Source organism: Wasmannia auropunctata, unplaced genomic scaffold (assembly GCF_000956235.1).
Source record: "Wasmannia auropunctata unplaced genomic scaffold, wasmannia.A_1.0 LD336071.1, whole genome shotgun sequence".
NCBI classification, from domain to species: domain Eukaryota; kingdom Metazoa; phylum Arthropoda; class Insecta; order Hymenoptera; family Formicidae; genus Wasmannia; species Wasmannia auropunctata.
This window is the reverse complement of record NW_012026819.1, coordinates 1461022-1487014: the sequence shown is the minus strand read 5'-3', so window position 1 is coordinate 1487014 and position 25993 is coordinate 1461022. Positions and strand designations below refer to the sequence as shown.

The 25993-nt window shown below is 38.0% G+C and overlaps 3 protein-coding genes across 6 annotated transcripts in view; all 3 read right to left on the bottom strand.

Annotated features, from left to right (window-relative positions):
- Positions 1-3679, bottom strand: part of LOC105449908 (RNA/RNP complex-1-interacting phosphatase) — a 40186-nt gene extending 36507 nt beyond the window's left edge. The window contains exons 1-2 of the mRNA XM_011689370.1: positions 3548-3679; positions 2593-2668 (exon numbers count right to left, since the gene is read on the bottom strand). Of these exons, the coding sequence (XP_011687672.1) occupies positions 2593-2668; positions 3548-3570 (99 nt within the window). The 5' untranslated portion in view covers positions 3571-3679. The remainder of the gene's footprint in view (positions 1-2592; positions 2669-3547) is intronic.
- A 1212-nt stretch (positions 3680-4891) lies between these two features.
- On the bottom strand, positions 4892-6741 carry LOC105449903 (protein DPCD). Its single transcript, XM_011689362.1, has 4 exons — positions 6347-6741; positions 5721-5923; positions 5117-5350; positions 4892-5040 (listed from the first exon to the last, which is right to left on the bottom strand). Exons 1-4 carry the CDS (start codon positions 6408-6410, stop codon positions 4939-4941), a joined length of 603 nt encoding a protein of 200 aa, XP_011687664.1. The 5' UTR covers positions 6411-6741; the 3' UTR covers positions 4892-4938.
- Positions 6742-8865: 2124 nt separating this feature from the next.
- The window catches only part of LOC105449901 (segmentation protein cap'n'collar), a 99726-nt gene continuing 82598 nt past the window's right edge, over positions 8866-25993 (bottom strand). For 3 of the 4 annotated variants that reach the window (XM_011689357.1, XM_011689359.1, XM_011689358.1), the window contains exons 8-13: positions 12317-12608; positions 11663-11811; positions 11384-11560; positions 11065-11163; positions 10612-10976; positions 8866-10378 (exon numbers count right to left, since the gene is read on the bottom strand). In XM_011689357.1, the coding sequence (XP_011687659.1) occupies positions 10211-10378; positions 10612-10976; positions 11065-11163; positions 11384-11560; positions 11663-11811; positions 12317-12608 (1250 nt within the window). In that variant the 3' untranslated portion in view covers positions 8866-10210. The remainder of the gene's footprint in view (positions 10379-10611; positions 10977-11064; positions 11164-11383; positions 11561-11662; positions 11812-12316; positions 12609-25993) is intronic. The other variant, XM_011689356.1, reaches the window with a different exon arrangement.

The following is a 25993-nucleotide window of genomic DNA, read 5'->3' as shown; positions in this document are numbered from 1 at the left end:
TATCCCCTGTGTGCCTTGTCGACTCAGTTAAATACTATATTGTCCCACAATTAACATGATTTGCAGGGTAAATTTACCCTGACAAATTAAAAAAAAAATTCTCTCCGTGTAGTAATTGTAAAAACATTGATTAACATACGGACTCGTTAGCACTATAATATGTAGTATAATTGTCTTAAAAAATGACCCGTCTAATCGCTCGTATCTTTGACGAGAATAACGAGAATCGTGACGGCGCGAGAGAGATTATGTTATAAGCGGAGAGAGATTCGACGAGAGTACCTATACGCCGATCAAAAGTGCGGCCGTCGTAGCCCAAGCACGGTCAATTAGGCGGACTATCGTTACGTGTTTTAATGAGATCTCGACGCAGAACCGAAGGTATATAAAAGTGTTTTATGTCCTGTGAAACCTGGGCACCGTTGTGCCGTCAATTAGGAGAGACTACGCGCCGCACCGCCCATAATCAGCATATGCAACGTGGCGTATGCGCGCGGCCCTTAGCGACGATAACCAGGAAGCGACAGTGTGATCTCAACTTATTATTTTGGTAATAAAAATACTGCGGCGCGCCGACATTTTCTCGCTTAAACGAGAATTATATTTTTTTGGCGAGCGAACCTATAGGATTAGTCAACATCCACGAAATTCGCACGCGCGCATTTATTTTAATCTCTAATATATAAGAAAAAACTATTGCTGCGATTAATTAAAATTTTCTCTATGTGTGGAGGTTTGTACACTTTTTATATTATGTATATGTATATACACTCGCAAACAAGATAACAAGATAAATCAAGAGAGAGTGGCATAATGACAGTCACATAATCTCTAATTATAAATTACATATATTAAATTACACAAAAGCCATGACCTGTCATCTAACACTTTATTACATTCTCGTTCTTATTCCGTTTCTTTAATAATTAATGATTTTTATGTTCAGAAATTCCACTCTAAATATTTTACAATCTTTTTTCTATCTTACAGAGAGAAAGTAGAAGCATATAATTAAAGGATAAATGTTAGAAACGTTAGAAATGTTAGGGAAAAAAGTAATAAATAGAATCTATCGCCGAATTCAATTATAATATCGTCACTTATGACAGATGAATCAAGAAATCTATCATTACACTCTGAATAACCGTCTGTCGCATTTACAGAAATTCTATTCTCGGAAAATCCTAAGGATTTCAATGAGAAGCGATGAATCGCAGCGTGAACGGCCATACGTCAACCAGCTTGCGCTACAAGCGCGCAGCCGCCGGCATTGAAGCATTTTATCTATTGCGGAGGATTTAGACTCTCGGAGGAGAATCGGCGGCGCGGCGTGGATCAGCCGGCTGTGCACCGCGCGCGCACCGACAACGGAAGGAGCGCGCATACATCAAGCCTGTTTATATCTATACGGAGTGGGTCATCGCGCGCAACAATATGACAATTTGGCCGCGGCCGATACGAGATCTCACGACTTTGCTTTCCCACCCTCCCGTTATACTCCCTCAGAGCAGACGCGCGGCTCTCTCTCTCTCTCTCTCGCTCATTCGCTCGCTTCCACCCTCTCCGTTTCCTCCGGTTCCCCGCCCCGGTCGCATCGATTTAACGGAGACCCGTGCCACGATCCCACGAGCCGTGCATGCGTACGTGCGTGCCTGCCTGCGTGCGTGTATGCGTATACGTGTCCGCCTGCACGCAGGCATGCACGCATACACGGACGCGCACGTGGCGTAGCGACGACGCGTGTACCTGCCGCGTCGTCCATTTCGAGAATCCGACGCGATCTTATCTGCGTGCCGTGCGGCCGCCACGACTCCCGCGAAGAGAATCTTTGATTTAGTGCGAGGAGAAGTACGGGAGAGAGAGAGAGAGAGAGAGAGAGAGAGAGAGAGAGAGAGGATAGTCGAGGAACGAGGGAGAGGCTGTGGAAGAACGGAGGAGAAGGGCGTTCTGTTTCCGAGCAGACCGCGGTTGCGTTCCGCAAGAACGATGCGCTTTTAAAAACTTTTTTTTTTAGAATAAATCCTCTTCAGAGAAGAGCCGAAACATTTTTTATTATCTTTAAACGTCGAACATAAACGTTCCTAGCAAGTAGTTAGTAGATTATACAAGTAACGGTTTATCAAATTATATAAATACATATAGATATCTTTATATTGACAACGTGGGGGATCAATGATCTCAGAAAATAAAAAATAAAACATATTTCTATAGTGCTTGTTACATCTTTCTTATTTACTTATTTATTCTAATCGATTTCATTCCTATTTCACGATCCGAAAAGATATTTTAAAAAATGCATGATATTTGCGATACTCGTTATATTTTTCTTTTTATTTGCTCTAATCAACTTCTGTATCATTTTTATTTTAATCTAAAAAATATCCTTTTTTCTTATTTATACAATATTTTGCTAATTTTTAATTTAATTTATATTTCATATGCTATTATATTTTTACACTATATTGTTAAAAATGCAAATAAAAATTATTAATTTTACTACTGTTTCAATTTTGTTTCAAACAATCCCGCACGTTGTTTGAAAGTTATAGATGGGTTAAAAAGTACGATGTAATGAATTGCGCAGATACTCACGTCCTTCAGTGGAACTTTGAACGATAAGATCTTGGTACCCTTGATCACATCGCCGAAAGCTTTGTACTCCAACCATCTGAAAAACGTAAAGATGATTATAATTATAAAATTAACAATACTTAAACAGCGTTGCGTTTGCGGCGATTTGGCAATAAGAAAAAAATAGATAAATTCGAACGCAGAATCGAATTAGATATGAGACTTTGTATATATTCATCGATACTCATCGACTTTGGCATTGTCGAACGCGGTTAAACGAAAAAAGAAATGACACGTTTAAAATGTCGGGATATCTCTTGTCATTTCGTTTTTGCCCCTTTCCAATCGCGTTCTCCCGGTTTTAACCTACAAATACGAATCGACACCTACGACTGCAAATATTACACGCTTCTATCTTATGACAACGCATAATTTTCCATATCCATTTACTCCGCCCGACATCGGCTGCTTTACGAGACGTGCGTCACTAAGAAAACCAAGCGTCCCGCGCGATAATGATTACGTAACGCATCAGAAGAGTTCGCGAGACCCGATCGAAGATTAATAACCGCGCGAAGCCGCGAAAACGAACTGGTTCGCATTTCGAATTTTCAACGATCAGGCGCGTTAACCCCATCTCGCGAAAAAAGGCGGGAAACTGTCGAGCGCGCTCCGTGGGTAAGTTAGCTGTCTCCGAAAATAGCGTCGGATCGCTTCCCCAGGAAACCAAACGGAACGTCCCGCTGTCGGTTCCCCGGTTGGCGTGTCAGATGAAAACCGCACTTCGCCTCGCGGATCGACGGATCCCCGCGTTATTAACGTCGCGGGGGGACGCGTATCGGGACACCGAAGGTCCGCGCGACATAACCTAAGCCGCGACACGACTCCTACTTGCGGAGCGCGTTGCGCGAGCGTTTTCAGCTATCTCGCGAAACCCGGCGTTAGTTTGCCGTGCAGCAGACGGAAAGCCGCTTACCTGTCCGGCACCGAATTCGTCATGTTTGCCGCTCACTCAGAGATATTCCCGCGAAAGGAACGGCATAACACCGAAATCCACTGAAACGCAATACCGCCGTCCGCACAGCACGCGCACTCGGTACCAGCAGTAGACGCACTCGAGCCGCGGAATCGACGACGCAGAGAAAGATCGATCGATATATCGACGCGCGGCACCACCGACTCGACCGAGTTTTGTGCCGCGTTTACGAACGACGAAGTTCCGAGAAATTGAAGGGGAAAGGGTAATTCTTTTGTCGCCGAGACACGACCGCGTCTCGTGATACGAGACTCTCTTTGCCGTGTTTATATTTTGACGCATACAATCACACGTATTAAAATCTACTTCGACATATCTTTTAACCCTAGGTATACACACTGGGGACCCCATCCATATTTATCACTGTAACTCTAGTATAAAAATGGACATATTTCAATTAATTTTTTTCAATCGATAGAGAATCGACCAAGGAACAAGTCCACAATGTTTAAAAGTCAATAGGATTAAGGAGTTCCAAGATATACAGGTTCAAAGAAAAAGGAAAGTTCAAAAAACTTTCGAAAAATTCTCGATTTAGCACATTAAAAAAAAAAATCATATCTCTTTTGTTCATAGACCGATTTGAAAAATTCTTGAAAATTCGGAAAGGGCATACTTGAAATAGTAATAAAAAAATTTGGCGACTCCATATTTTAATTTTTTAACAAAACTGCAAGCAGTCCCGGGCCCCCCACGCTCACTTCAACTGTTCACTGCTCGGTTATTAAGCGACAATTGTCGCGCGTCAACACGTCCTCCTATTGAGATCCCAAAATTTTTTTACGTCAAAATTCCAAACCCTTCCCCTTCCAATTTCAGAAATTCCAAATCGAGAATGTTTCGCTGGGATCTCAGAGACCCCAGTGTGTATATCTAGGGTTAATGATAAAATAATATAAAAAAAGAAGAGCTGTACTTAGAATGTTTCATAAAAGATGCATTGTATAAGATAATTTTATTTAGGAAAAAAACGCTACTCTGCAATTTATTTCCAGATTCCTATTTAAAAAAAAATCATTATTTGAAAGTTTAAAGGCTGTAATTGAAACTTTAATAAGCAAAGTTTCAACTATTCCTTTCCAGATACTTTTATTTTTTTAGCTGTTTTTCGTAATTATTATTGAATAAGAAACATTTAAAAATTTTAGTAAGACAGCTCTCATCAAACTATTTGAAAGAAATAGAGGCTTTAATCACAAAATTTTCTTGATAAAAGAATTTTATGTACTAAATGATATTATTTAATCATAATTGACTTAAATAATAATTACAGATTTAAAAAAAATATTTGATTAAGATCAAGAAATTTAATAATACAATAATTTATTTCATTAACTGGTTGGGCATTGCACATCCTTAGAGTCCGTCTTCAGTTGTAAAACTGCAGCTAGTACTTTTTTCTCCACGTCGATAAGTTGAGGAGGCTTCTTATACTACAAATGAAAAGAAATAGAATTGTGACGAAAAAAAGATACGTAGCAAGTATGTACAACGAAGCGTTTTTCATACCGTTATAATTAAGGTATTGTACTGATGGCGAAATGATATCCTTTGTTGTTCCGACTTTAATCCGATCCTCTCGAGATCCGGGATCTTTATATTTTTGAAATATTTTTTGTTGCTGGTACGTACAGTCATCGTGCCATCCTGTTCCGCAGTGACAGAATATACATTTTCAGGATATGGCAAATTCCTGATTCTCCATTCCAGGGACGTTTTTGTAATTCTTCTTGTAATAATTGGCTACAAAAGATTAATTAAGAAAATCTGTTGTACGTACAATTACAACTATTACAATTTTAGCATATACATATTAGGCCTGTTCTTTATAGCTGAACTGGCTGCACTAGTTCATAGTTTATCTTTTCTTTCTATATTGGAAGAAGAAAGATAAACTCTGAACTATTGCAGCCAGTTTCATCAGGATTCTCAAACGCTTAATGACGATTGTCGGTATTGTTACGCAGCCTTTTTATATGGCTTATATATAAGGAAAGCTGCGCAACGATACCAACAATCGTCGTTAAGCATTTGAGAATCCCGGTACAGTTATAAAGAACAAGCCTATTGTCCAATTATATATTCTATTATTTACAAAAAGAATATAACATACAGCATTTGAACTCTCTTCTATTCCATATATTTCTATATCTTTCTGTTTACGTTCAGGCTCTCCAACTTCTACTGCCCATCCAACGTTCATACCAAAACCATTTTTCTCTTTCCACGCTCGTCGTACTACTACATTTGTATCTGTATTATATTCTTCTACCATTTCCTTTCCATCTTCCAGTAAAAAATGAACCTTCCTATGTCCTATAAAACATAACAAAATCAAATAACATCTTGCGTTAATTAAAACATTAAACAGTGTGTACAATTTAATTAAACATTAAACAATATGTAAAATTTAATTGTTTTAATTAAAAGAGTAATCAAAAATATTGTGAAAGATAAATTCATATGTATTCATAAATTTAAGTAGGTATAATAAGATATCAATTCGAAAAAATATTACATAATTAATAATAAGCTTATAAGTTTATTAAATTTAACGTTTTGACATAATGTTACGTCCTATACATAATTCTATTCGAATTTGTATAAATATAAGTTACATGCGTATTCTATTGATCAAACATTTTTAGGTTAGATTTAGGTTAGAAACACGCGTCTCCTAAACTCACATAATTCAATCGACAATAATCATAAATTATAAGGCCATTTAATTATACTTACCATCCTCAATCACAGCAGTTTTCCTAGCATTCTGAATAATCTTCAACCACGAGTCAGACGTCATTTTGCACACTACAATAAACGAATGAACTTGCGAGAGTTGCGAGGTTTCCTAGCAACTCTCTCAAATGCAGATATCGAGATTCGAATACTTGCGATTTTGCGAATAACTCGAATGAACACAGTGAATTTTCCTATCGATGATTGATATGTTCGTAACAAGTATAACTAGAATATCCAATGTTTTCGCGTATCTGTGTTCAAATTTTTTCACGAGCAATGTTTTGAACAAGTCTCGAGTGCCGTCTCAACTGTCTCAAATATAAGTATTAAGTTAATCGAAATATCGAAAATGCTCGAAAATAGCCGTTTCTAGTTTTCCCCACCTAACCGCCTGCTAAGCAACCGAAAGGAACGGAAATGAATCGATAAACAATGGATTATTAATACCAACAATAAGGACGCTTCGAACCAAGCCAAATTATCGATTAATTTTGTTAATATGACCACTATTAATGTTTTGTTGTCTGAATCCAAAGATAAATTAGATTATACATAACGAATTATACATACAATTAAAAATTAAGTATCGTGCAATTAAACGATCTTACTGGTTGAATTAATCACCGATTGAATTAAACTTTTCATATTCAAGTGGATATAAATTTCTCAGCTTTAAGAAACAATTTAAAAAAATCACATCTTTATAGTCGAGTCATTAAAGTCTAATGAATTTTAGTCTAAAGAGAATCGCTTAAATTTAAGAAAAAAATATCGTAATAACTAGGTATTACTGGAAAATATAAAGAATTATTTACATTGATCCGAAATTTCTCGAATTACTTAGAATTTAAATATATCGCTGTATCCATAATTGATTTGTCATTTAAAATTTTTATGTATCAGTAATTCTTTTTCCAATCAATTCATTTCAACAACTCCAAGAGCTTTTAAAAATAATTAAATTTCTCCTTTCAAAAAAATCGAACGAAAGAGTTGATTGAAAGAGTTAATTGGATTTAAAACAAAGTCACTATAGCTACTATCGCGAGATTTTCACGGTAATATTATTAACGCGGTGATAATCATGTAAAATAGATACTGATTAATTAGATAAATACAAACCAGATACGATACTTTCCCCAGAGATTTTTATTCAGCTTTATTTATACAATATAGAAATTTAATGACAGAAGGAGATCTTCATTGCAAGTAGATGGATTTGCAAGTTTGCGCGAATCCAAATTATTTGTACAATAGACGAACAGAGTTCTTATAAATTAATATTATTATTATCTTTTACAATGGTTTGCCGAGATCTCCGCTCGCTAAGTACAATACGTAAAAGGCATCCTACACCCAATAGTATGAATACAATTGCGTATGTAAATGTTAATAAGGAGCTGATTATTAATAATTACCGACATAAACTGCATTTTCGTTCGTTTTTTAACATTATAACATATATTTTATCATTTTACTCTTTGTGTATATGTATTTATATATACACGTACATATACATAAATACATACATTTATTTCATATATATATATATATTTTTATATATAATATTTATAGAAAATTATACTAGCTACATTAATATATACATAAAAAGGCAAATGTGAAATACCTGAACATTTCTCATTTCTTTATTTTATAAAAATATGCGTTTTCATTATGTTTGTTCGTATTTCAATGAATGCTATTCTTAATATATTGTAGCATTACAGCACGTCGCAGTAAGTGTTTATTCACATACTTGTATTATTCACTATATTATTTGTAACATACATTACAATGTGTATCGTTTGTGATTTGAATGGAGTGAAATTTAAGGTATTCTCTTCCCTCCCCTCGCCCCGATAAAAAAAGTCAATATTTTATCAAATATAAATATATATAATTATATAGAAAATATGTGTTCATATGTGTTTTCTTTCTCTTATATAATCTCTGGTTTTCTATATGTAAAGAAAAACAAGAAGACTGAGAAAAGTAATTAGAAAAATAATTTTTGTATCTTTTAAAAAAAGTAGAAGTGATTACATTACACAATATTATACACATTATTATATATGATTACCTAGATATAGATTATTTTTTATCAGTTTTTCATACTTCACTTTTTATTAAAAAAAAAAATAATGCGAAAATTAACCTTCTAATTAATTTTCAATACTTTTTCTTATTTTGTATGTATATGTGAACAGAAATTAGACAAAAAAAAGCATATATACAGTACACATTTTATATATAATTATATATATTTATATTTGATTGTACATAGACTTTTTATCGGATCTGTTCAAGCGGCTTCCTATATGGAACACAAAATGGTTCGGAGATTAGTTACTGCAAGTTTGCTGTATCCCACTTATGTGTCTCAATCATTTGCCTTTTATCGCTTTGCCCCTACTTTGTCCTCAATTAAATGCAATTACAATTTTGCATTATATATCCATGACGCTACCGCTTCTGGAACCGTAAGCGTTTCAAATCATGTGTATTTTCTAAGTCCATAACACAACAAAGTTTATTTAATAATATATACGCGTGCGATTAATATTTGTTTTACTAGCATTGTCACACGCGTATGATGTACTTAATTGTCGTAGCATTTTGCTTGCGACAGTTCATGAGAGTGTGTCACTAAATTTTGGCAATTAAGTATACAACTAATAATCACGCACTCAATCAACTGGATAGGTAATAATCGTAAAAATCACTGGATAGATCTGTTTAACGCAATCGTCTCGTGCATCTATATGTGAAGTATATAATTTAATTTATACATATCGTAATCATAGCTAAATTCATAGAAACAATAATAATATTGAAACGCGATAAAATCTGCTTTGTGAATGTAAAAAAATGAGCTTTTTGAATGTATAATGTATCACTGCACGTGTATTAGTTACACGTTTACGTATATTACGAAGATAACAAGCATATTTTACGCTTAAAGCAGGAAGAATAGTAATTGGAATAAGAGGTTAATTTTTAGAGTTGCTTCAGTTATGGTGACACAACAGTTCTCGTGCGTGATTCCACAATATGATAACCATCTTACTACGTTTTTCTTACTATTTACGTATATTAATAGTTGTAACGCTTTTTTTTAACTCTATAGACATCGTGATTTGTTTAGGCAATCACAGAGAAAACTCGCTTACTACATAACACATTCCATTATTTTTTCACAAGTAATATTATGTGTCACTATAAGGCCAGTATAAACTCTTGAAACATATTTTACGATCCTCTATTGATGTAGCTTAAATAAAGCATAGGAAATTTATGAAGCTTTCGGTTTTATTTCTATTGGTCTTATTAAAGACAGTCACAACAGACAAGATACATTATGTACAAACAAACAATACAACGATACCCGATGCACTCCTTTCTGTAATGTCAAAATCTTTGATTACGAAAATGAAAAGAAAAAATGCACGAAGTTATGATTTTTGGAGGTGAAAATGTATTAACACGGGTAATCAAAATAACTGAAAACTGTAGCATCACCCATGCACACAAAAACCACCATTAAGGATCATTAAATCCTATCTTTCTTCCTACTAAAATCTTCAAATATGTTAAAAAGTCATCTGCCAAAAATCGCGTGGAAATCGCGATTTGTAAATTAGGTATCCTCGACGATTTTCGTTGTTTATTTGGACACAGTGCGCGAGGTATGTCAAGTCTACGATCGTGAACGCTACTCTTTATACGCAATAAATCTAATAATGCGTACGATACTCGCTGCCCAGCACCGTGTTTGCTTTCATTACGCTTTTGGACGCGCTGCCCAAGAAAAACAAAAGTTTTTCAATAATCAATCACATTAGTATACGACCCTTCAGCAGTTCATTCCTTGTGCTCAGGATCGGGCTTGGTCTTCGGCTCCATCGAAGACTGTCGTGACTGATGCGGATTCGTTTGAGTTCTGGGAACTAATAAAACGTTCCCGTCTGCAGACTGTTGAAGACTGTATTCGTATGGATGATACTGATTACCATCCGGATCCCGTAAAGACTGAAATATAAATTATTAAATGTTATAGCTTCTTTTTTTTGTTGTTTTTAACAGTATTTTAGTTTGGAGATAACAAAGTAAATTATTTACGGTTTAAATGTAATTTATTTTCTTTTTTTTTTGCAATTAATTTAATTTTTGAAATAACGATTTAAATTACATTTAAACCGTATTTCAAAAATTAAATTAATTGCAAAAAAAAAGAAACGAGAATGTTATATATAAATACTGACCTGAAAAACATGACGGTAAAGCTGGCTAAATTTGTCTTTCACTCGCTGTCTCTCGATGAGCATAAACTCGCGCTCGCGAACAAGTCTCAGCTTGCGATCTCGCATCTCTTTCACTTCATCAGCTAGACTTATGATTTGATCCAATTTGCGTTTGCGGCAATTCTGTGCGGCAACCTTGTTTTTGCCCCGTCTTCTAATATCGCGTATTAAAGATAGTTGGGCCTCACTGAGATCATATTTACTGAGACGTTCGTTAAACTCATCCATGGGAAGGTTGATGATGTCACTGACTGCAATCGGTACACTCAATGCTCTTGCTCTCTTCTCATCTCTCGTTAGATGTTCCTCTGCTTCGCTTTTTCGGACTGAAATTTGTTTTATATATAGATAAATATTTAATGTTGATAATCTCAGAAAATTGGAATAATCAAAAATAATGAAAAAGATAGTTACCTTTCTTGTCACGGGAAATGGGACGTTGTAGAGATCCTGAACTCTCAGCGGGTAAATGATAAGTGTGATTATGATGAACATGTTCTATTACAGATCGTCCTAAAAAGATAAAAAAAATCAGATTTTTTTATTTACACGAAATTGTTCATTCATTCATGAGATTTCTAATGTAATAAACAAATTTGAACATGTTCTATTACAGATCGTCCTAAAAATATTAAAAAAAAAATCAGATTTTTTTACTTGCACGAAATTGTTCATTCGTTCATGAGATTTCTAATGTAATAAACAAATTTATATACGTAAATTTTTTTCTTACCAGATTGATGACGGCTGAAATCCACGCTACAACTATATTTAATTTCTGGTTGCGGCCCGGCCGCACCCTCGATTGGTCCAGAATACGTATTTCCCGGTGCACCCGCGCCAACTGTATGCGTATCATAGTCATATTTCATTGGAGTCGTTGGATGTGCGGTAGCCCCTAAAGGTGAGCCTAGTTTGAAAGTTGTTTAACCATTAAAATATCTTCTGTTACACCGTCTTATATAGCGACTTGCAAAACTGCCATCATATAAGGTTACTACTAAATACTAACAAGTGCTCTGTTCCTGAAAATATCGCTTGGCGAACATTTGATGTTTCTTCTGTGCGACTGGTGGCACCGCTCGTTCCGTCTGACATCTCGGCGAGCCGGCATTTCTCGCGGACACCGAGTAGCTGCAGTCGTATGGCATACGATATTTGCTGTAAATAAAATCAGAAGATCATTGATAAAGGTGCACTACACATGTTGCAAGGTGTACTACACATTAAATCTTTCTCGTTTACAATCGTGAATTCTTGAAAACAAAACCAACATTCTATGACTTGAAGAAACAAATTATTTTCTTTAATGCTTTAATTAAACATCATATTTTCTCTCATATTTTACATCTCGTCACGATTATTCGCGATTAATCAAAGAAGAAATGAGACGTCGTTTTCTTACTTCTAATTCTTATCACGCATTTACGATATTAATTACCTCGCGTAACGTTGCAAGGTGTACTACACTTAAATCTTTCTCGTTTACAATCGTGAATTCTTGAAGACAAAACCAACATTCTATGACTTGAAGAAACAAATTATTGTCTTTAATTGAACATGATATTTTATCTCATATTTTACATCTCATGATTATTCGCGATCAAAGAAGAAATGAAACGTCATTTTCTTCTAATTCTTATCACGCATTTATGATATTAATTACCTCGCGTAATCCATGGTGTAATGGCCTGAGTCGGCCTGAGTATGGCTGGAATTGGATCCAGTTTCCATCCATTCGCCGTCCGACAAAGATGGTACGCGTTCGCTGCCCATACTACTGACAGCACTATCGCTCGAAGCATCCATCCTTTCGTCAGCTACACCGGGTAAAGTCGTAACCCCCGTAGCCGTCGAAGTTGTGCCGCCAGTCGTCTGGACACTCGATAAAGGCGCAGCACCGGTAGGTCCGGATGCATTGTTGCTACCATTGTCCAACATGCGCATGGTGTACATGCCTGAAACACAATGGAAATGTAATAAATTAGAGAATTTTTATCGTGTGTAATTATTTTGTACATAGAATGTGAAGAAACGCAATTGGAAGCATGTTTCAACCATTTATTTCGGTAACGTTGTTTACGTTAGTCACAGTCAACATAGAGCTTTCGAGATGCAGAGCATTCAGGTCTTTAAATTCTTTCACCTGATACAATCATTTCTTATCTTTGTAAACGTAGCTTTGTGTCTACATTCCTAAAAGCATATGCACACCGAAGTAGGCCATCGTCTATATTTCGCGTGAAAATTCTTCGCGGGGACGTAACGTTCTCTCGCAAACATCGTGTTTGCGCCAAGTTTAACGTGACTACAAAAAGCATATTACAGACGAACGAATGCAATTTCTGATACATCGGTATTCGGGCCTTTCGATAGCAAACACTTCTTCGCAAACATGACATTTACTACAACCGGTTTTTGCACGAACGACTATTTACAACATGCGCAAGTTTTACGACTACCAGTACTATCTGCGAAATACTCTTCGGTTAAGAATAAGAAAAAAAAACCGTGAGATTTATCACATTAGTCCGACTATTGATTAAAAGAAATTATTTTGTAATGTGATGACTCATGCATTTTGTAATTTGAATACAGTTTCCATTTATACCAATTTCATTACTTTTATATGAAAACAAATTTTAAATAAAATATATATAAATTTATTATTAGAATATATATATTTATATAATTAGAATATGTGTATTTAAAAAGATTTTACGTGATACTTAAGGGATGACTCAAGATAATGGAAAATATAGAATATATCATTGATCAAACACGCCTATTAATATCAATCGGATTTTAAAGTCCACATTCGATTGTGCGAGATAAAACTGACAAGAAAAAGGCGTGCAAACATATAGGGAAGATACATTGGCACATAATCCCGTTATCAGCAGATTATCATTATTGTAAACAATGTTGCACTAGTTGCAAGAAATAAAGTTACTGCAAGCTCTTCACTGACCTATGAACAGTTATTTTGAAACAGACAATTTATTTATCTCATTATATATAGATAAATGAAGTTCTATTATTTCTGTAAGTAGATATCGATCGATATGTATACAAAGTTCAGTTTCGCTTATTTTCAACTAAAGCTAAAATCGATTAAAAAGACCCTAGTAAAAAAGAACTACTAGTGCAGTAAAAACACTACTGAAATGTAGTAGTGGCATTGCTGGTATAGCATATAGCATATAGTAGTGTTATCAATGCACTATAGTAGTACTTTTTTACGAGGGGAGATATATATGTATATAATTTCTCAATAATTAAAAACTGTTCTAATATAACTTTCACATGTCAAATAAAAAATATTTTAATAATCTTCATTTACCAAGTTTTATTTCTATTAAACTGCACCATATTTACCGCGGCTAGAGATACTGTTTTCATAAACGTAAAACTGATAATTATGAATAGCCACTCTAACTTTATCTTATTTTCTTCGTATAAACAAGCTAAGCTTTTTTTACAATTCAGTTCAGTTCGATGTGCTATTCGCTATTATCGTCCGCACAGTACGATTATGCATAAATTAAATATTTTCACAGTCATCGTCAATTAGCATTAGGGTATAAAAAATTTTTTTATGTCGGAAAATATTCGCACTTAATTGCCACTTGTTTATATTAATAGCGCATAATTTTTATATCGTGCGCTATTAATTACGCTTGTAACAAAGACGAGGTCACATCCGAGAAATGCTTCATTTCCGTATTAGTACCTACACGTGCGCCTTCTTAAAACGATACAGAATACGCGTCTAGAGTACGTACAATGCGGCTGATACAACGTTCTCAGAAGCAGCCAGCGTGACCGAGTACCATCGAACTGTACGTGACTAGTTCCAGGTTTTAAGTCGTTATTATCAACTAGTTGCGAGAAAGGAAATGCGCCGCATCTTTTAACTTGCTCCTCTGCATATTGCATGATTAATCCTAGATTTATTCTCTATTTGAGAATAAATATCTGTTTAAAAAAAAAATGTAAATAAACAAGTAAAAATACAAGCGCATGCAATTTCATATCTTAATCGCGAGATATATTATGATAAAATATATCAGGAAATTTAAACATCTTTTCTTTTTCATATTGGATTACATTAAAATAATTTAAGACATATCTATATGTCGGCCTAATCGATCCAATAATTAATAAACTTTGTAGCAATAAACTTTGTAGCATGAGTGTTACGAAATGCTATCTGTCACTGATTACCAAATATTACGATAGATCGTCCTTATCATGCTTTCAAACGATAGATGTTAGTAAAAGATATTACTCTCATTTCCGTCTTTTGTAAATAAGATGATAAGAGCGAGCTTCCTAGAATTATATTCCCGCGCAATTGTAGATTTTATCGGCTTTATTATAATTTTATTTTTTCTTCTGTTTTATTTTTTCAAAATTTTATTTTATTTTATTTTACATTCAGATTTCCATTCCGTTATAAATATAGTACTACAGTTATTAATGTTGCGTATATATTTGTGTATTTTATTTAATTGAAAAATTTATACTTTTTAATACATGTATTTTATACTGTTTAAAAATACTTTCATTAAAATTATGTTCTTTAGAAAAGATAATTTTATCCTTAATTTATAATTAAAAATGTTTATACATTTTATTCTATTATTCTATTGTCCTTCACAAATTTTGTTAATTACTTATTTCTCAAATTATAAAAGTGTTTCATATTATTTTTAATCAATTTATAACTAATGCGAATGTGTATACATCAGGTACCGAATTATCATGACTCAGCATGACACAGACGATACTGTTATCACGTCGTCAAGCGTTATTTCTCAAGGATCAGCCGCGCATTTGATTCGTTGTCGCGTTACGTAACTGCTTGTTTTTATTCGACTAAATTCATTAGACCCTCATTCTAATTTCATTATTCCCAAGATGATTTCATTAGCGGTGCGTGCGAGTCAATCGAGCTGTCATATAGGTCGGCGTATCGCACCGATGACGCAGATCGTATGATCGGGCAATGTAAATACGTATTGTATATCATATATACGGCTATCTTTTTCACAAGGCACCGATTGAGAGACGCTATCCGTATTTTTCTGATTTCCTGGTCGCGCGAGTCAGGGTCGATAAACATGCGACACCGATCGCGGCATGGAAATTCGAGTGACACTGCATTTTCACATTTTATTTCTACCGGCCGGATATTGAGTGAACGTTACGTCGCGGGGACAGAGATAAGAGCGTTGTAGAGAAATACGCGAAATACTCTTCGAAAGTAGCATTGTCGTCGATATCATCTCTTTTTTTTTTCCAAGTCTCCTTATCGTACAATTGGTATTTCCCAATATCTTTCCGACTGTGGAAGATTTATAAAGACGTAGCGAGAAAAAAAGAGATAACTCCACGGCTGATGAATCTTCAAATGAAATGAAATAATAGGAAGGTGTGAGAGACGAGCGTCATAAAGAATTAAATGCACCGCGAAGCGAAATTACCTACTTGGAATATATACGATAACTCCCATCGTCGCCATTCAAGCTCATCGAGGAGCTTGACGGTTTTGCGAAGAATCTCGATTCAATCTTCCTCGTTCTTACAGCGTTGAAACAATTGCGCTCACGTCGCACCGATTCTCGTTTAACATCAGACGAGCATTCATTCGGAAGGCAAAAAAAAAAAAATGTCGCGTCGTCGCGACACACAAGCCGCTTCCTCGCAAAGTCTACAAGTCCGCGGGGATCTTCGTAACTTGACGAAGTCCGCGGTGGTGGACGACGCGTGGACGAGATCGTGGAGGAGCTCCGCGCTCGAAGAGTCCCGCGGCGGAGCCGTTTAGCACCTCCGCTATGCCAGATGTTCCTTTCTCTCTTTCACAATAGTCATCGAGATGTACCTCGGCTTCACCTCTCGCGCTAGCGCATATTAATTACGGCCAGCTAATGGAAGCTAACATGCTCGGCCGCGTCTCGGCTAACAAAATCAACACTGCTGGCGATCCTCTCCTCGCGGCGCAACGTGACCGCGCGCACTTTCCTCCGGCAGGAACTACTGGTCGTACGCTGGTGTCTCGCTCATGGGATGAAGTGGCCGAGGATGGAAGATTCTATCTCGCGGGAGAGAGAGAAAAAAAACAGCTGCGATGATGCGTTATTACGTACGTCGTGTGCGTTCGAACGAAGAAAAAAAAAAGAGATTCCGCGCTTATTCACGCGTCAGAAGTGTCACACATGTATAATCGAGCGGCGATGCGGCAACACGAGCGCCGAATCTACGACTGATATAAATACCACTACTATCGAATGTTTATGTTTCGCGATAACACATCCAAACTCCGCAACTTCCCGCGGACTGCGTCAGATCGCAGAGAGCAGTTCTGTTGATAGAACGGCTATCTCGCGCTCGTGAGGTTCTTCGTGAACGATTTCGTGGACCGCGGTTGACAAACGCGGAAAATCCGCAGGAGCCGCACGAATGCGTATTATGAGAGATACGTAAGACGCGGCCGGTGACTGCCGCCGCGCGGTGATCGGTAATCTCACACACTCCGAATCCGCTCTCCGCAGCAAGCTTCCACGCTCTTAACCGGACTGAACCTTATACTGGCATTCGTGATCGTACGTGCGAACGTCACGTAACGCGGCGTGGTAAGTACATGCGGCGAGCACGATGTCGTTCATACGCGAACTCGTTAAGTATTCGTCGTGCAGATAAGAAGCCACCGAGCCGCCGAGCGAGCAGCGACGTTTTTCGATCGGCTCCGAAGGAACGGGACACGCACGCGGCAACGTGCTCGCTCGACCTGGCAGCGTTCCGCGCTGGCCGCGTAAACACAACTAGGTGCTCGCGGCGCGGAACCGCGAGTCTGACCCTGCACGGGGCGTAACCACTCGTTCGGAGGAGGCTGGCGACTAACGTCACTTTTCACTGCGGCATTGGACGGCGCCCGGCCACGCGGTGGGAGCACCGTTGCTGACTGCGCACTATAATTATAGTATACGTATTATAATTTCGTCGCGCCGCGTATACTATACGGACCGCGAGTGTTTCATGAATCATTAGCGCGCTCGAAATCGTCGTTTGCTATTAGGCGCGTTTAGCGTGGCGAAAGATCGATTCCGCGCGATCGTCGCGTTGCGATCGTCGATCCGTCACCGATCGTTCATCATCGATTTCCCCGGAAATTATCCATTTATCTCGCCTCGTCCTCTCGTAATATCGACACAATGCATTTGTTCTTAAATGATTTGTTGAAATTCGCTACTTTTTTTTTTATCTGTTACCTCTACACAAGAGTCTCAAATTGCCATAATAATCCTGCAAGGTTACGTAACGCGTAATTTTTATGCATATGAAGCATATCGTATTTCTAAGCGAAACACGATAATCAGTGGATAACAGTATTTAGTCGATAAAAAAAAATAATAATAATATATCGTTATATCTTCCAATTCTGAAAATCAATGCTGTAATCAAATACGATATGATCGAGTACTTCTTTCTTTTATCAACAAATTGGCAAATTTGAAAATGGCCACTCCTGATAAACAAGCAGAATTAACATGCATGTGCATCCACGCGATATGCAGCGGCGCGGCGCGATAATTGTCGATTCATCGCTACCTCAAAATATGCATTATCACCTATTGAACTTGTAAATTCCACGATTATACTTGTATTCATTCACAAAATTTATTTTTATTTAATAATAATTATTATTATTCATTTAAAGCCACAACTACTAAAGCCTACCACAACAAATTCGATCTCCGAATGAATAAATCTACCAGGAATATTTTAATACATCCATGTTATCATGAGATTGTATAAAAACGTGAATTAATCAATATAATACAATACTCGCAGTATATCATATTGCTATTATTAGATCTTTCTGCGCGGGAATAAATGCCAATAAATTAACATTATTATGTAGTATTATTGCGCACACAATGATGATTACGGTGTGGTCTCCCCCTGCGAGGTGGCAAATCCCGTAAAGCTAGGAAGCGACATTACAATGACATGAGGCAACGCCGTTTCGCAAAGTTTTACATACAAAGCTCCCCGAGCGCGTGCAGAGAGGTGCGCATATTAATATTTTCTCAGAAAGAAGGGACCGCCGCGCATTCATTTCGACATACTTGTCAATTCGATTATGCGGCCGCACAATAACCTGACAGCGCGAAAGAATGCGGCGTGTCGCGGCGCGTATCGGTGCCGATACCTATCGGCGCTTTATTTAGTATTAAACGTATGTAACAAACGCGCGCGAATGTAACGTGAGAGAGTTCGGCGCGATAATCGCGCGACGTAAGAGCCCCGGAGGGAACGTAACTGCATAAGTATGCAGGCGGCGGTCATTTGTACTTTCACCGTCCGTCGTGGGTGTAAATCGCGATGTTGTTTTCGCGGTATACGCGCAGCATGCGTGTAATTATATCTCGCCGTGGTGCGCGACGAATGGATGGAGGGCGTAAAACCTTCGGCACACGTTAATAATTCTTATAGGCATGGGAGACATTCGATTCTCGTATAGAGCGAAATTAAGATGTTAATTGGCACGCGATCTTTCGATGATTATCCGTTATGAGTGAGTGTACGGTTCCTCCCTTCCTCCTCCCGCCTGTAATAGCTGCTAATGTGAGTAACGCGCGAGTGCGTTTCATTCCGAAAGCATGCGTGTGAGTGCGCGTTTGCGACACTCATACCGGCCGTTCCCGTAAACATTATCAGGTCAAGCGAGATCTAATCGATTCCGAGTTATATTTAATCGAATTATATTTTTAGAAATAGAAATAGAAATAAAAGATTACCAGCAGATAATTTCAATTAACACTTGCGTGATTCTTTCTATTTATACGTACAGGAAGCAAGGCTACACAATTTACAACACGGTGCGGATATGAACGTCTCTAGCAAATGTTCAAAACTGACAATAACATCAATATAATACATAATACATTATTAATACAATTAACATTTTCAAGTGATCGAGATAGCAACGCGCTTCGCTTTTTTTTTACTTGTCTAGATAAACACATTTTCTTGCAACTTCATTACTTTTAATGATATTTGTCTTGTCGCAAAAAGAAAAGGAATATATCAGTATATCATTTTGTCAAGGACTAAAAAACTACTCGTCATTGAAGAGAGGCACATCTTTTTATTCTGGATTGCGATTCGCAAAAATTGCCGACCTTGCCGTGCGAGCTGATGTAAGGCTACTCTAAAGAACCCGCGTTTCGCGTGGTAGAGCGGAAAATTTATCTAGATTTTAAATATCTTCGCGCGCGAAGTGATGGATAGCTAGACGAATTCATGCGGAACATTTCGGCCTGAAGAGATCATGGAGATTTTCTCGTTTGTTTTTACCTTTTTTTTTTAGTAACAACGCACGCGACGACTCCTGATGCGCGAATCGGGCGGTATTTTTCAGAAGTTAATTGGAGAACTAGTAGAGGAGCCTTTCAAGTCACCGAGGTCGCGTGACTAAGCGTTTCAAATATGGACGCGATATCTGTTCGCCAACCTCATCGAGTGATAATAAAGAACATGCGGTCGTGCACGAAACTATTTATAACAGTGTGTGTTTCTCCGAGTCGAGTCGGAGGTGCCGAAGCAAATGTTTTTATCCGGGACTCTGTTTTGGCGACAAAAGCGTATACTATTACTTGTATCTCCATAAGAGAATGAAAAATAATAGACGGCTATAGATCGCAGCTTCCATTTTTAATTTGGGAAAAAATGCATTACTTTAAATATTAATAAACGTCAAATAAACGCGAATATAACTGTACCGCTTTTGTGCTACAATAATACCAGTCCATTCAGGTCCCGGCAACCGCATTGCGCGAATGACACTCCTGCAGTTAAACTACACGCGTTTCTTAGAACCATGCAAATGGAGCACGTGGAAAAAAAGTCTCGCTTTCGCCCGGAGCGATAACTACTTCCAGCGGCCTGAAATTACTCGATACGTAATCGATTGAAATATTGCGGGTAGAAGAACATCTGCGTGACGTGCGCGATGGAATGAAGCAGCAGTTCGACACTTATTATGACGGATAGAGTCAATATTTGAAAGAAGTTTACGTCAAATATTCGATTACGGAGCACACGCACATGTGCATATGCCGTATATTTATATACGTGCGAAGATAAAACAATGTTATGAAAGCATAGTGAGGCATATATATGCATGATGGAGCGTCGTTCTCAAAGACGACGATAATTGTCTGCAACTCGAACGGCCAAGTGACGGATTAGCGGTTTTATTTGTTACGAGAGCGTGACTCGAAGCCGAGGAGCAGCGTGCGTCGCGTTATCGCGAATTGTATATGTAAAAAAAAAACATCGCCTGCAATCGTCAACAGTGATAAAGTTCGCTAAGGAGATCGGTTACTTTTTCTTGCATGAGATCTCTAGTCACTTATGCGAATGAGATGATCCAACACTTAATTATACGATGACTAATTATTACATATTTAAAAAGGATAAAATGCTTTTTCATAAATTTTTTAAAAGTTTAGTCATTCACGTGTATAATTTGCTATAAACACATTTTTCTATTTTTTAAATTATTAACTAAATCTCTGGTCATATACCTACTGCGTGTGTATATACTGTGTATGTGTGTGTTCTTTCATTTTGTTCATACAAATATAAGATGACTCCATTATTACAAAAATAAAGAGTTTTATTATTCAAAGAAATTTTCTACTATATAGTATATCATTTATTAAAAAATTTATTTTAAGATAATTATTATAAGATAATTTTTTTTTTCTCGTATCATCTTGTGTCATTACAGATTCTAAATAGAATCATTCGCGTAATTTTTAATATGTTAAATTCTTAGTCATCATCCATCTTTGCTTGACGTAGTAATCCAAAAATATTCGACGTTCAATCAGATTCAAGGACGATACGCGACGCAGAACAACATTGTTGCGACGGCGAAATGCCACTTCCGAATTCCAGGCGCGATTTTATATGACAGCAAATAAACGTGCGAGTCGTGCGAGCGACAGCAGGCAGGTAAGCGGGCAGGTAAGCGGATTTGCAGAACCGCCGTCGCAAACCCAGAGAGCTACAAAGAAGCTTTGCAAAAATCACGGGCGGTAGCTACTCTCGCAAGCCGGTTGCGAGAGCAGTACCCTCGGTCAGGGTCGGCGAGTGTAAGCGAGCACGAAGGTAGATCAACGTCGGATGTCGGGGCTCATGTGTCGCTGCAGGCTCTAAAAGTCGGCGATAAGCGCGACGTCGACGCGTCGCGTTATGTCGTCGTCGTCGTTGTCGGCAAACCGCGATTATCAGAATGTAGGAATACGTCGGCGATAAATGCGGGCATGGTAATATCAGTTCCGCGTTATACGTGTTCCACATTGCGCTTCTAAACTCGAGCAGCGAAAACCGTAACGGAAATAGCCGTAACACAACGCGGTAAGCCGATATTCAAATCGGATCCCGATTGGAGCAATAAGCGCGCGCGGGTCCGCGCAAACTAAATCGACCGGGCAAATGGAATTGAAACGGGTGCGTATATCGGATCGCCCTCCAGAGAATCGATGAACTCGAAAATCCTCTCAAGCCGGTTTTCAAACGACTCGTTTGCTCGGCCGCTCGCTCGCCTGGCCGAGGCGAACTTCGAGTTGCAAGAGCGCGTCAACGGGATAACGTAATGTAACGATTAATGTAGACGAAGGAGAGATATATCATGTTCTTATTTAAAGAGTCAAGCGATATATCGTGAATGAATTATTTTTTCTTCTACAATGACGGAGTATTGTAGATCACACATTGCCTCTTATCGATGATACAATTTTTCGACGAATTTCCAAAAAAGTGAAAATTGGACAAATTTTCACGATTAATTTAAAATATTATTAACGCGCACCTTTTACTCAACGTCCTTTTTGTTACATGGAATGCACGACAAATTTGTTACATAAGTGCAAACATTTGGCGCAAATGAATCATTTAGAGGCTGCTTTTTTTTTATGGCAGCTCACCGCTTGGCTCGAATCTCATGCCGAGGTAGGCGAATTCTTGAACGCGCGATTTCACAGCTGTAATGTGAGTAGCTGCAATTTCTATTGCAAGATAACGCCGCACGAAGCAACGTTGCACTGCTTCTCCCTCGATTCATCGAGCATACCGAAAGCTTTTTTTTTACGTAATTGGCTGCGGAATATTTAATGGCTGTTAAAATTATGAACACTTTGCATTTTATCATGTTACACTCGTCGTTAGGTAATAAGAAAAATTAGCTGAGCAACATTAAATAACGATGCTGAAGTACTTTCAAATTATATCTTTCGCATTGCTTTTAATGAATTCTAGATATAGTTTTTGAGACATCTTCTCTCGTTTTCACCATCAAAATTATTACATGAAATCAATGTGCTCTTTAGCGTATTCATTATTCCCGACTGGACTTCTTGGAAAATAAAAAAGGCAAGAGAAGCGATTGCGGAAATAATTGAATAATTGTTGAAGATAATTGAAGATCGTGCCTGCTTATTGCCACTATTATACTCTTCATTCCGACCGCGCTCTCGCAATGTTATTTTAACCGAGATAAAGTATTGGATGTTGCAATAATGATATTAACGAGTTTCGATCTGGACGATAATAGTCGCAGCCGTTACACTATCATTATAAATCCCCGCGTTCGAATCAATAGCGCGGGGCACGCATCATCGACGAATCGCGCGGCGAGTGTCAATCTGCGAAGACGCGATCGAAACACACATCGTCGGCGCTCCTCCCGCGGGTGAATCAATTTCGTTCTATTATTACGATCGGGCTGACGAGATGCAACAGCGAAAGAAGGGAGATGACTCACTTTGCCGAGTCTGTCGTGTACGTGCACGTCTACATGCAAGCGCGTGTGCGTGCGCGCACGTGCGCGCTCTCGGTTCCGCTCGCGCTCGCGAAGAGAAGGAAGGCATGAGCCGTCGCAGCGATCACTGGCTGCAATCGCCGCTTCTCTCCTTCATTACTCATCGCCTAAGTGAATGATGCAAATCATGTTCCGGGCAAACAGTCACGTTTACGTGCAAGCGCAAGAGAGAGACTTGTGCGCGTTTTACGTTAAACGCGTATGCGTATCTCTTTTTCCTAGCGTTGGCGTATAGGACAGCGGTTCCCAATCCGTCACGAACTCGTAAATTCTTTCTCACGTAACACACTTGTGACGGTGAAATCAATTCCGTGCCGAAAGATGAGACGAAGCTAGGCTTCCCAAAGAGATCCTGGATAAAATTTCCATCGCTTGATTTTATCTGTCTTATGAAAATTCATGTCTCGAAACAAGAATTTTTTCCGCGCAGTTTTTTTTTTTACGTAGGCAAAATTTATTATAATTGTAAAACGTAAATTAAAGTGGATGCAGAGTATCTCCATTGCGAAATATTTAACGCACAAGTTGGGAATCGCTGATACATAAGAGAGCTTGCATAACACGCGTCGTAACTGTCTCTCTGGATCAGCTGACAGCGTATAATCGTTTCGATGAAGTACCATCGTCCTTTCCTCCTCACTCGGTACACGCGATGCGTTTGTAATTAAACGCGTTGACTGCAGCCAATATTTTGAGAAACGGCAGTCGACAGTGTGTTATACGCGGAGAATGTACCAGAGTACTACCGTGTTATTTATCTCTTACTTTTCATTCTACGACTGACCTTGGGCATATTTCTCAGTTCCACGTTGTATAGAGGACACAGCTAAAAAATGCGCGCAGTCACGACGCTCATAAAAGTGAAAAAGTCGCATTAAAATTAACACGTTTTGTTTCTTACATGTCAAATAATTGCGTTTATTAAGTAGATGTCTCTCCAACGTCGAGCTACAATATGCAAATATTTTTCATCCGGCAAAAAGTACGCGACAGAGTCATCGTCGCTATCGTGATGGTGTTTCGAAATTGTTTATAAGACGGGCCCGTTTATAATCCGTTGATAAGCCAAACAAATTAAAGGTCTCGCGTTAATAGATAGTCTTACCGTTGATACGATTGAGTGCCGTAGATATATCCAGGCCCATTCTTCAAATTAGTGAAGTAATAAAACCTGTTTTTTATAGCTGAACTGCTGCACTAGTTCACAGTTTATCTTTATCTTTCTACATTGGAAGAAGAAAGATAAACTCTGAACTAGAGTGTAGCCAGTTCAGCTATAAAAAACAGACCTATAGAGTCACGTTTGGAATTTCACGCATATAAATATAATCATGCGACAAATCGCTCCCAAGGATTCGCACGTATCTCGTGATGTAGCATCCCCGAATATATCAAAATACATACTTGGCCGGATATCTCGCTTTTAAAACAATCACCTCGATTGCAATTTAATCTCAATTATAAATTTTAATCTTCATTAACAGACTCCGTAAAGAATTATTAATAGTAATTTCTTTTATATCATCATTTAAATGAAATAATTATATTTTTTATTTATCTCCTTTGATTCATGAAAATACTCTTAAATATGTTCATTTACCGTAACGATTTTTTTTTCTACGACGCGAGGTGACTCAAACTGCATTAGCGTTCTCTTTCGCAATTCAAAAACCTGATCACCATACGCTACACGTGTGCAGCGCGCATACAAGAAACGCGTAGATTTAACGCTGGTCGGTCGCGATATTGCTCCAAAGTTGCCGATTCATGTGCCATGAATATTTACAAACGGCCGGCACACAGTTCGTCGTAGCACGAACTTTATTTTTCTCGCATAATGATTGATTCTGTTTAATCGAACGTTCACAAACTGTTCACCCCTACAACGGTATAAAGAAAGCGAATAGTTGCATTACTTTTCGAAGACGCGGCGTTCGCACGGGATGCTAATACTGTCCGCAAATACCGCAAATGGCACGTGAAATTGTTCTGTCGCACCGCTTTCGTCATCGTGCCGAAAAGATCCCGTCGTTCGTCCGTCGAGCGTCATAGAGAGGTGCGCAAATGCGGCCCGTGTGATCGTAAATCCGTGTGACTGTCGCGATTAGTCATAGTATATAAGGTGTACTAAAAATCCCGTGTTTTCTTTCAAAGTTCAAAACATAGCGAATTAATCTACACGATGTTAAAACGATCTTTGAGTCACGAGCGATTGAAACATGGTCGAGCATACTGAAAATCAAAGGTCTTCCCTCGTCGAAAAGGGAGCAATTTAATTGTATGTATACGGGAAGGAATGGATCGCGCATTTCCGGGCTCACATTTCGGAATCGTATCGCGATTTCCTCTGTTATATAAACGGCATGTCAATCTTATTTTCGATACGCTCTATTGCTCATTCGCGCAAATATTCCAAGAAAAACGTGCAGTTGAAGGCCGTAAAAT

Bases quoted from the DNA above. Each gene is read 5' to 3' on its own strand.
- LOC105449903 (XM_011689362.1), bottom strand. From the start codon at position 6,410: ATGACGTCTGACTCGTGGTTGAAGATTATTCAGAATGCTAGGAAAACT. The intron at 5,351-5,720 runs GTATGTTATATT...AATCTTTTGTAG, and splicing joins TAGAAGAGAGTTCAAATGCT to CCAATTATTACAAGAAGAAT. The intron at 5,041-5,116 runs GTATGAAAAACG...TTTCATTTGTAG, and splicing joins ACAATACCTTAATTATAACG to TATAAGAAGCCTCCTCAACT.